The sequence below is a fragment of the Oncorhynchus gorbuscha genome, unplaced genomic scaffold (genome assembly GCF_021184085.1).
Source record: "Oncorhynchus gorbuscha isolate QuinsamMale2020 ecotype Even-year unplaced genomic scaffold, OgorEven_v1.0 Un_scaffold_8405, whole genome shotgun sequence".
Classification (NCBI taxonomy): domain Eukaryota; kingdom Metazoa; phylum Chordata; class Actinopteri; order Salmoniformes; family Salmonidae; genus Oncorhynchus; species Oncorhynchus gorbuscha.
The window spans coordinates 1-11,944 of NW_025751581.1; the positions used below are offsets into that span (position 1 = coordinate 1).

The 11,944-nt window shown below is 49.8% G+C and overlaps 1 protein-coding gene across 1 annotated transcript; it reads right to left on the reverse strand.

The window, feature by feature from the left end:
• Nucleotides 1–216: 216 nt before the first annotated feature.
• Nucleotides 217–11,273, reverse strand: LOC124029960 (catenin delta-1-like; the record flags this gene model as incomplete). Its single annotated transcript, XM_046341491.1, is given in 11 exon segments — nucleotides 217–453; nucleotides 766–916; nucleotides 4,102–4,229; nucleotides 4,631–4,690; nucleotides 5,660–5,768; nucleotides 8,204–8,248; nucleotides 8,618–8,722; nucleotides 8,724–8,736; nucleotides 9,878–9,905; nucleotides 9,908–10,072; nucleotides 11,051–11,273. Coding segments are annotated over 11 exon segments (1,227 nt in total), but the record flags the coding sequence as incomplete, so codon positions are not given.
• Nucleotides 11,274–11,944: the final 671 nt, after the last annotated feature.

Genomic DNA, 11,944 nt, shown 5'->3' on the forward strand with positions numbered 1-11,944 from the left:
TCCACCCAGGAGGGAGGTCAACTACACACCCCAGTCCCCGGGGGGAGATCAACTCCCCCCAGTCTCAGTTTTTCCTTTCAATTAGTGTGTAATTGATCAGTAAAAGGGAGAAACCCTGCAGACCCTCAGCCCACCAGAGACCGAGTTTGACACTCCTGTTCAACATCATCCAGACTGATGGAAAGAGACACATGCGCCTCTTTTGTGTCTCACACACACACACACACACACACACACACACACACACACCAGCTTACCCGTCCTTATTGATGAGCACCAGTCTCTCGATGCCCTGCGAGGCTCTGAGGACCTTGGCAGCGTCCAGGCTGGAGCCCAGAACCTCATGAAGGGTGCTCAGTACAGACACCACCGTCTCCTCTGACAGAGCCCTCACAGGCTGGCTCTGACCCCCACCAGGCAGGTTGGATACCAGGTGGGGAACTGCATGTTTACCTACAGAGACAAGAGTTAGAGAGACATAGCTGTAGTATTTAATAACACAGGTTGGCTCAAAGAGAGCGCGAGAGAGGGAGAAAGAGAGGAAGTGAGAGAGGGACAAAGAGAGCGCGAGAGAGGGAGAAAGAGGGAGTGAGAGAGGGACAAAGAGGGAGTGAGAGAGGGACAAAGAGGGAGTGAGAGAGGGACAAAGAGGGAGTGAGAGAGGGACAAAGAGAGCGCGAGAGAGGGAGAAAGAGGGAGAAGAGGGAGAAAGGGAGCAAGAGAAACAGGGAGAGGGAAAAACAGTTCCACAGAAACAGTACTAACCGAGCAGGTCTCTGTTGCGGGCGTCGATAGCCAGGTTCCTCAGAGCTCCAGACATGGCCCTGACCACCCGGTCGTTGCCATGGGCCAACAGCTCTGTCATCATGGGAAGACCCTTCTCCTGACGCAACAACGCACGGATATACCGCCCATACTGAGACAGAGAGAGAGAGAGAGAGGAATACATACAGATCAATTATACCGCCCATACTGAGACAGAGAGAGAGAGAATACATACAGATCAATGATTATTGTAGTGTATTTGTGTTCAGGAAATGGACAGACTGTTTTGAGTACTAGACTGTGGTTTAACAAGGGTCTAGAAAGGTGGTGTCTGGGTTGGAGGTGGAGTTTGTGATTATACTGTGATTGACTTACAGTCCAGGTGTAAAGGGTTTCTGTTAGACGTCAAGTAAGGAGGCTGAAAGGGATGTGTGTCTGGTGGTGGTTGTGTTTGGGTTAAACTAACAGGTCGTGGTGGTGTTGGGCCTGATGGTGGTTGTGTTTGGGTTAAACTAACAGGTTGTGGTGGTGTTGGGCCTGATGGTGGTTGTGTTTGGGTTAAACTACCAGGTCGTGGTGGTGTTGGGCCTGATGGTGGTTGTGTTTGGGTTAAACTAACAGGTCGTGGTGGTGTTGTGTCTGGTGATGGTTGTGTTTGGGTTAAACTAACAGGTCGTGGTGGTGTTGTGTCTGGTGATGGTTGTGTTTGGGTTAAACTAACAGGTCGTGGTGGTGTTGGGTCTGGTGGTGGTTGTGTTTGGGTTAAACTAACAGGTCGTGGTGGTGTTGCAGTCTGGTGGTGGTTGTGTTTGGGTTAAACTAACAGGTCGTGGTGGTGTTGTGTCTTGGTGGTGGTTGTGTTTGGGTTAAACTAACAGGTCGGGTGGTGTTGTGTCTGGTGGTGGTTGTGTTTGGGTTAAACTACCAGGTCGCAAGTGGTGTTGTGTCTGGTGGTGAAGTTGTGTTTGGGTTAAACTAACAGGTCGTGGTGGTGTTGGTGTCTGGTGATGGTTGTGTTTGGGTTAAACTAACAGGTCGTGGTGGTGTTGTGTCTGGTGGTGGTTGTGTTTGGGTTAAACTAACAGGTCGTGGTGGTGTTGTGTCTGGTGGTGGTTGTGTTAAACTAACAGGGCCTGATGGTTGTGTTTGGGTTAAACTAACAGGTCGTGGTGGTGTTGTGTCTGGTGGTGGTTGTGTTTGGGTTAAACTAACAGGTCGTGGTGGTGTTGTGTCTGGTGGTGGTTGTGTTTGGGTTAAACTAACAGGTAAGTGGTAGTGTTGGGTCTGGTGGTGGTTGTGTTTGGGTTAAACTAACAGGTCGTGGTGGTGTTGGGTCTGGTGGTGGTTGTGTTTGGGTTAAACTAACAGGTCATGGTGGTGTTGTGTCTGGTGGTGGTTGTGTTTGGGTTAAACTAACAGGTCGTGGTGGTGTTGGGCCTGATGGTGGTTGTGTTTGGGTTAAACTAACAGGCGTGGTGGTGTTGGGTCTGGTGGTGGTTGTGTTTGGGTTAAACTAACAGGTCGTGGTGGTGTTGGGCCTGATGGTGGTTGTGTTTGGGTTAAACTAACAGGTCGTGGTGGTGTTGTGTCTGGTGATGGTTGTGTTTGGGTTAAACTAACAGGTCGTGGTGGTGTTGTGTCTGGTGATGGTTGTGTTTGGGTTAAACTAACAGGTCGTGGTGGTGTTGGGCCTGATGGTGGTTGTGTTTGGGTTAAACTAACAGGTCGTGGTGGTGTTGTGTCTGGTGATGGTTGTGTTTGGGTTAAACTAACAGGTCGTGGTGGTGTTGGGTCTGGTGGTGGTTGTGTTAAACTAACAGGTCGTGGTGGTGTTGTGTCTGGTGATGGTTGTGTTTGTGTTAAACTAACAGGTCGTGGTGGTGTTGGGTCTGGTGATGGTTGTGTTTGGGTTAAACTAACAGGTCGTGGTGGTGTTGTGTCTGGTGGTGGTTGTGTTTGGGTTAAACTAACAGGTCGTGGTGGTGTTGTGTCTGGTGGTGGTTGTGTTTGGGTTAAACTAACAGGTCGTGGTGGTGTTGGGCCTGATGGTGGTTGTGTTTGGGTTAAACTAACAGGTCGTGGTGTCTCAAGGTGTGTGGTGGTGTTGGGCCTGATGGTGGTTGTGTTTGGGTTAAACTAACAGGTCGTGGTGTCTCCAGGTGTGTGGTGGTGTTGGGCCTGATGGTGGTTGTGTTTGTGTTAAACTAACAGGTCGTGGTGTCTCAAGGTGTGTGGTGGTGTTGGGCCTGATGGTGGTTGTGTTAAACTAACAGGTCGTGGTGGTGTTGGGTCTGGATGGTGGTTGTGTTTGGGTTAAACTAACAGGTCGTGGTGGTGTTGTGTCTGGTGGTGGTTGTGTTTGGGTTAAACTAACAGGTCGTGGTGGTGTTGGGTCTGGTGATGGTTGTGTTTGGGTTAAACTAACAGGTCGTGGTGGTGTTGGGTCTGGTGGTGGTTGTGTTTGGGTTAAACTAACAGGTCGTGGTGGTGTTGTGTCTGGTGGTGGTTGTGTGTTAAACTAACAGGTCGTGGTGGTGTTGGGCCTGATGGTGGTTGTGTTTGGGTTAAACTAACAGGTCGTGGTGGTGTTGGGCCTGATGATGGTTGTGTTTGGGTTAAACTAACAGGTCGTGGTGGTGTTGGGCCTGATGGTGGTTGTGTTTGGGTTAAACTAACAGGTCGTGGTGGTGTTGGGCCTGATGGTGGTTGTGTTTGGGTTAAACTAACAGGTCGTGGTGGTGTTGGGCCTGATGGTGGTTGTGTTTGGGTTAAACTAACAGGTCGTGGTGGTGTTGGGCCTGATGGTGGTTGTGTTTGGGTTAAACTAACAGGTCGTGGTGGTGTTGTGTCTGGTGATGGTTGTGTTTGTGTTAAACTAACAGGTCGTGGTGGTGTTGGGCCTGATGGTGGTTGTGTTTGGTTAAACTAACAGGTCGTGGTGGGTGTGTGTTGGTGTTTCTGATGGTGTGTTGGGTGTTTGGGTTAAACTAACAGGTCGTGTGGTGGTGTTTGATGGTGGTTGTGTTTGGTGGTGGTGGTGTTGGGCCTGATGGTGGTTGTGTTTGGGTTAAACTAACAGGTCGTGGTGGTGTTGGGCCTGATGGTGGTTGTGTTTGGGTTAAACTAACAGGTCGTGGTGGTGTTGGGCCTGATGGTGGTTGTGTTTGTGTTAAACTAACAGGTCGTGGTGGTGTTGGGTCTGATGGTGGTTGTGTTAAACTAACAGGTCGTGGTGTCAAGGTGTGTGGTGGTGTTGGGCCAGATGGTGGTGGTGGTTGTGTTAAACTAACAGGCCGTGGTGTCTCAAGGTGTGTGGTGGTGGTGTGGTTGACTCACGGTCCAGCGTCCGGCACACAGGTTCTGCACGGCTCCGGCGGAGGCTTCCAGCACGGTGGGGTTCTTACTCTCCTTCAGCAGAGAGGTGTAGACACGCACCACCTCTGGCTGGAACAACAACTCATAACCTGGAGAGATACACATGGAGGGAGAGGTGTTAGAAACATGGAGACATCTCATTGTCTTCTCATTTTCACCTGCACTGTTGCTGCATTAATAAATCTCAGACTTCAGTGAGTTCAAGAGAACTGGGAGCTTGGGGGGGGTCACTTTGAATGGTCATCCAGCTCAGAATAGAGCTCGGAATTTCAGAACTGAAGATCACTGACATGATTTGACCTCGTTTCCCAGTTGTCTTGAAAGCAGCATGATTGGGGAAAAAACTTCACAGGTGAAAACAATGTGATGGGAGCTCATTAGGCTGGCATAGCTGTCACCTGGTCACTTCTTTCAGATCAGTACAACAGATGAGTGGACAGGAGAAACATGCATATTCCAGTCTACATGATGCCACTTTATACTGTGTTACCTTTGGCAGGTGTAGTCCTCTTTGGAATGTCAATCATATCTGCTCCGTCTTCATTTCTCCCTGCAACAGAACATCAGAACACTCAGAAACAGACGCACAGAACACTCAATAAACCCCCCGGCCCCCACTACAGTGCTCTAGAACCCCCCGCCCGCTACGGTGCTCTAGAACCCCCCGCCCGCTACGGTGCTCTAGAACCCCCCGCCCGCTACGGTGCTCTAGAACCCTCTAACCGCTATGGTTCTCTAGAACCACACAGCTCTGTGAGCCACTGAAAAAGCCGCTTGGTAGGAGCACACATGCTAACACAGACTCACACACACACACACGCTGCACACTGTCTCTTACACACATCGTCCTCTAGGAGACGGCAGAGAGCATGCCAGTGCATGCATAGAGTTAGGAGACTGACACATCATTAGCCCGTCCTAATTAATGCTCTACCCAGCAGACAAGCAGAGGTCAGAGCTTACCTTTAGAACACCAGTCATCTGTTCCACAGCAGAGAGGAGAGCAGAACGAGGGATGATTAAATGATAGGAGGAGGAGAGAGGAAGATCATTTGAGTCAAGCGAGAACAGCAGCAGTGACCCAGCCACCAAGACACCTCCTCCCACCAAAGCACCAGCATAGATCAAATGTAGGATTAGATTAGAAACTATCGCAGCAAAAACACACACCAACATCCACACCAGCACAAAGACAAACCATCAACAACAAAATGTCTGTTCATAAATAGAGAAACAAATCATTTCCCTCACAGACACACAGACATTAAGGAGTGAGACTGAACATTCTTTAGGATGGGGGTAAATAGCATTCAACATCCCAGGCCAACCACTGGTTCTCTGCTGTCTCTCTTTCCTGCTACACTGTCACTATACTGTGTACACACACACACACTAAAGTCAACAATTGCATCACTCTCACTCTCCATCTGCCTTCCTTCCACAGACAGATAATATAAACACTCTCACTCACACAGACAGAGACAGACAGACACCCGCGCAAACACACAGACACACTGACCTTTTGCCCCTGCGGAGCTGAAGCGGTTGGTCTTTCCAGTGGAGGCGGGGCCCTGGTTGAGGGACATGGCTTCCTGGTAGCGCTCAGCGCCCGGCACCTCCCGGTGAACCTAAGGTCAAGTCAAGTTTACAATCATATAGTATAATATTGCTTATTTAAAGACATGCTGTGAAACGTTGGTGCCTACTCAGTATGTTCTTTACCCTCCCGGCTTTAGGCTGATGTGTCAACATGTTGTTCACACATTCAGAATCGAGGAGCAGAATTACTGTCTGAACTCAATTAGCCACCAAATCCCTAGTTTGAAAGTAACTTTTTCTGGAACTATACTGCGCCATTTTCCCCCATGTGGGTCAGCCCCTAGCATTTCAAGTTCTAGCCAATGAGCTTCAGCCCCTCGCGATTTGAGTGACAGCTAGCAAGATGCACACACAGTAGAGTGAGCGCTGAGGACCACTTCTGGCTCGTAGGCACTACTTTCACAACTGTGAACAGTGTTGTCACCATGCTAAAGTTCAACTTCCATACGGATACCAGGTTAAGTATCACAGTACTCCATACAGTACTAAAACAATACCATGGCCAAAGGCACAGAATGGCACTTGAACCAGACAGATCTTCAAGTTTTATATTAAATGTTTTATTTTTGATTGTATGCGTTAATGAATCAATTATACAATCAATTTGACTTCATTTTTTACTAATCTAACCACATAACATCATGGTAATAATGTATTTGAACGGTAAATCTCTATTGATAAACTGGGCAAATCAAGATGTAGTCTAGGTGTATTCACAATACAGCTGAATGCATATTGAATAGCAGCGTGACCATGAATTGAGGTAGAGCTTTCTGGCTGATTTCATGGTGCTGCAGATGAAAAAAACAACCGTTTCCCTTCCATTTGGGACTTACTTTATTGTACTGATCAACAAGATTTGCAGAGAAGAAGCAATCTCTTTATTTGATAACAGTGTGTGTCTTTAAGACCCATGACATGATTCACACACACACAGCCAGTTCAAGGCTCGAGCAAATAGGATCTTGACTGGGACAGGCGTGAAGAAATAAAGGTGTTAGCCCCGGGGAAGTGGAACAGGCCAGTGTTAGCCCCGGGGAAGTGGAACAGGCCAGTGTTAGCCCCGGGGAAGTGGAACGGGCCAGTGTTAGCCCCGGGGAAGTGGAACAGGCCAGTGTTAGCCCCGGGGGAAGTGGAACAGCCAGTGTTAGCTTGGGAAGTGGAACAGGCCAGTGTTGGGGAAGTGGAACAGGCCAGTGTTAGCCCCGGGGAAGTGGAACAGGCCAGTGTTAGCCCGGGGAAGTGGAACAGGCCAGTGTTAGCCCGGGGGAAGTGGAACAGGCCAGTGTTAGCCCCGGGGAAGTGGAACAGGCCAGTGTTAGCCCCGGGGAAGTGGAACAGGCCAGTGTTAGCCCCGGGGAAGTGGAACAGGCCAGTGTTAGCCCCGGGGAAGTGGAACAGGCCAGTGTTAGCCCCGGGGAAGTGGAACAGGCCAGTGTTAGCCCCGGGGAAGTGGAACAGGCCAGTGTTAGCCCGGGGGGGAAGTGGAACAGGCCAGTGTTGGCCCGGGAAGTGGAACAGGCCAGTGTTAGCCCCGGGGAAGTGGAACAGGCCAGTGTTAGCCCGGGAAGTGGAACAGGCCAGTGTTAGCCCGGGAAGTGGAACAGGCCAGTGTTAGCCCCGGGAAGTGAACAGGCCAGTGTTAGCCGGGAAGTGGAACAGGCCAGTGTTAGCCCCGGGGAAGTGGAACAGGCCAGTGTTAGCCCCGGGGAAGTGGAACAGGCCAGTGTTAGCCCCGGGGGAAGTGGAACAGGCCAGTGTTAGCACGGGGAAGTGGAACAGGCCAGTGTTAGCCCCGGGGAAGTGGAACGAGGCCAGTGTTAGCCATGGGAAGTGGAACAGGCCAGTGTTAGCCACGGGGAAGTGGAACAGGCAGTGTTAGCCACGGGGAAGTGGAACAGGCCAGTGTTAGCCACGGGAAGTGGAACAGGCCAGTGTTAGCCACGGGGAAGTGGAACAGGCCAGTGTTAGCCACGGGGAAGTGGAACAGGCCAGTGTTAGCCACGGGGAAGTGGAACAGGCCAGTGTTAGCCACGGGGAAGTGGAACAGGCCAGTGTTAGCCACGGGGAAGTGGAACAGGCCAGTGTTAGCCACGGGGAAGTGGAACAGGCCAGTGTTAGCCACGGGGAAGTGGAACGGGCACCGGGCTCTCACGTCATAAGGGGACCTCGGCTGCGCTGATAAACTAACTTGATCCTCTCTCAATCAGTAGATGACGTGACACTCATTTGACAGAAGTATCTTTATCTAGGACCGAACCGTTTGTCATGTGCTGCTATCGGAAACAGTACAGACGTTTGGGTATATCATGCAACACTAAGAACTACTGGCTAAGAAGTCTACAGAAGTACCAGAGAATCTCTTTAAAGTACAATTCAAAAGGTCACAACACATTACTAAAAAGGCAGGATGAAACACTGTAGAAAGAAACAGAAAGGACAACAATATAAACGACAACAATACCTGATAGGACAGATTCCTCAGCAGACACATACTGTTCTCTATCAGCTGGAGACAGACAGGGAGGGAGAGAGGAGGGGGGGAGACAGACAGGGAGGGAGAGAGAGAGAGAGAAGGCAGGGGAGGAGAGAGAGGGAGGGGGGGGAGAGAGGGATGGGGGAGAGAGACAGGGGAGGGAGAGAGAGAGGGAGAGAGTGAGAGAGAGGAGGAGAGAGAGAGAGAGAGAGAGAGAGGGAGGGAGAGAGAGAGGGGGAGGGAGGGAGAGAGAGAGAGGGTGAGGGAGGGAGAGAGAGAGAGGGTGAGGGAGGGAGAGAGGGAGGGGGGTGATAAGACGAAGGAAAAGGAGAACAGGATTAAAATACATGTGGACACAATCAAAGTTCAGGATCACAAGATAAAACAGCAGTGCATACACACCTTGTTGTCCACGTCTTTCAGGTTGATCAGTGATTGGACAATGGCATGAGCGAAGTCGACCAATCCTGTGCACTCTCTCAGCTTCCTCCTGGCCTCACTGCGCTCCCGAGCTCACGTTCCTGTTTTAGAGAGAGCGGTGGGAGAGGTAGAGAAGGGTGCCTGAAAAAACAAACAAGCAATACAGAAACAGAGGGAAATGGGCAGAGACCAAGAGACTGAGACAGAGAGGGAGGAATGAGAGTGGCAACAATCAGTGGCCACATAAGGATTCCAGCACACAACCATTAGTAATAAAATACTGAGTGGTCCTATGTCAGTGTGTTGCAGAGACTGAAAGTCTGAAAGCGTGTGGTCACGTCCCAAAAAGCACCCTATTCTCTATGTGGTGCACTAATGTTAGGGATGCCCATATAGGGGATAGGGGCCATTTAGGACAGAAGCCTGTGGTTGTTAAACTCCAGTCGAGTGAGAGGACAGTGAGATCGTAGATCAGGTTACTGGGCCAGTCATTGTTGTTGTAGCCTGCCTTTAACAGAGACAGACACACCCACTGGGAACACAGCACATTCCCACTCTGCCCTACCTTCTGGGAATTCCTCAGGCACACCTGTACAGACATGCACACACACACACACTGCAAGACCAACACACAGCTACCAGTCACTAAATGGACGATACATTACTGTTTCATGGCTGGCTGACACATCTTCAACACTGGTATGTATTTTACAATATCGTCTATCATGATATTTTGATAGAGTGCCCAAGTTCAAATGAAAAGTTTGACAAATTGGACGACTTCACAGTCAGTTTGGACCTAGCTGGGTTGAGTATAAAACCATCAGAATGGAAAAAGACCAATAAAATCATTAAGAATTAATATGTTGTAATTCTACGGTCGATGTTGAAGCATAAAACATATTTACAACTTTTATTATTCAGAAACGTTAAAATACCGTAAAAAATGAGAAACATATTGTGATATGATATTACGGCCATATCACCCTCCTCTTTTTCCTCCCACTGTACAATCCATCTCTCTCTCCCCTCTCTCCCCTCTCCCTCTCTCTCCCCTCTCCCTCCTCTCTTTCCCTCCCTCTCCCCCTTCCCTCCTCTCTTTCCCTCCCTCTCTCCTCTCCCTCCTCTCTCTCCCTCCCTCTCCCCTCCCTCCCTCTTTCCCTCTCTCCCTCTCTCCCTCTCTCCCCCTCTCCTCCTCTCCCTCCCTCTCCCTCCCTCTCCCTCCTCTCCCTCCCTCTGTACCTCAGGCAGCCAGCTGTGTTGGTGAGGACGTCTCCCACTCCAGGTGTCGGGTTTGAGGTTCTCCCTCTCCTCCTGCCTCGTTCCCTCTCTCCCAGCCCGAGTGAGCTACCATCACCTCGTCTGAGAGGGCGTGCAGAGCGTGGTCAACGATCTCCATCTTCACTGAGTCGTGAGACGACAAGTTCCACAGCGTGCCTGAGGAAGAGGGTGACGGATTATCATCATCACCACCACCACACACCCTCTCTTACCGCAGTAGTACTACTAGTAGTAACCGGCAGTAGTACACCAGTAGTAACCGCAGTAGTACACTCAGTACACCAGTAGTAACCGCAGTAGTACACTAGTAGTAACCGCAGTAGTACACTAGTAGTAACCTCAGCAGCCACTAGTGAGCAGTAGTATCACCCGTCTGAGTAGGGCGTGCAGAGTCCTGGTCAACTGGTCTTCCAATAGTACACTAGTAGTAACCGCAGTAGTACACAGTAGTTCCACAGTAGTACACTAGCAGTAACCGCAGGTGACGGATTATCATCATCACCACCACCACACACTACCGTCTCCCACTTACCGCAGTAGTACACTAGTAGTAACCGCAGTAGTACACTAGTAGTAACCGCAGTAGTACACTAGTAGTAACCGCAGTAGTACACTAGTAGTAACCGCAGTAGTACACTAGTAGTAACCGCAGTAGTACACTAGTAGTAACTGCAGTAGTATTACCTGTGATAGTATCGGTCAGGTCCTGGTCTCTGGTCTTCCTCAATAGTACACTAGTAGTAACCGCAGTAGTACACTAGTAGTAACCGCAGTAGTACACTAGTAGTAACCAGTAGTATTACCTGTGATAGTATCAGTCACTAGTAGTAACACTAGTAGTAACCGCAGTAGTACACTAGTAGTAACCGCAGTAGTACACTAGTAGTAACCGCAGTAGTACACTAGTAGTAACCGCAGTAGTACACTAGTAGTAACCGCAGTAGTACACTAGTAGTAACCGCAGTAGTACACTAGTAGTAACCGCAGTAGTACACTAGTAGTAACCGCAGTAGTACACTAGTAGTAACCGCAGTAGTACACTAGTAGTAACCGCAGTAGTACACTAGTAGTAACCGCAGTAGTACACTAGTAGTAACCACAGTAGTACACTAGTAGTAACAACAGTAGTAATACCTGTGATAGTATCGGTCAGGTCCTGGTCTCTGGTCTTCCTCAGCAGTCTGACCAGGGCCGGTACTCCATCACAGTTCTTGATGGCGATCTTATTGTCAGGGTCTGCGTCCGTAGAGATGTTTTTGAGCGCTCCGCAGGCGGCGTGGTGTACCTCCTTCTTAGGGTTGTCTAACATGGACACCAGGGATGGGATACCTTTCATACGACGGACATCTGTCTTCACCTGGAGGGAGAGAGGAGAGGGGACGATGAGAGAGGAGAGGGGAGGAGAGGGAAGAGAGAGAGGAGAGGAACGAGGAGAGGGGAAGGGGGAGAGAGGAGAGGAACGAGGAGAGGGAGGAGAGGGAAGGGGAGAGAGAACGAGAGGAGGGAACGAGGAGAGAGAGAACGAGGAGAGGGAAGAGAGAGAGGGAACGAGGAGAGGAAGAGAGAGAGGAGAGGAAAGAGAGAGAGAGGGAAGAGAGGGAGAGGGAGGGAAGGAAGAGAGAGAGGAGAGGGGAAAGAGAGAGAGAGGGAGGGAGGGGAGGGAAAGGGGAGGGAGAAGGAATGAGGGAGGAGGTGTTGGTGGTTGTGTGTTGCTCTCATTCTGACATGAAAGACAGTAGCTAGGTAGCCTGCAGCATGGCTGTGTTTATGACTAGATAAAGGGGCGTGGGGAATCAAATCTAATTTTACTCCTCACATGCTTCATAAACAACAAGTGTAGACTAACAGTGAAATGCTTACTTACAGGCCCTTCCCAACAATGCAGAGAGAGAAAATAGAAAAAACTGATAGAAAAGTAACACTTAATAACAAAAGTATATAAATACGTAATGATAACATGGCTATATAAACGGGGTACCAGTATGGAGTCGATGTGCAGGGGTACGAGGTAATTGAGATAGATATGCA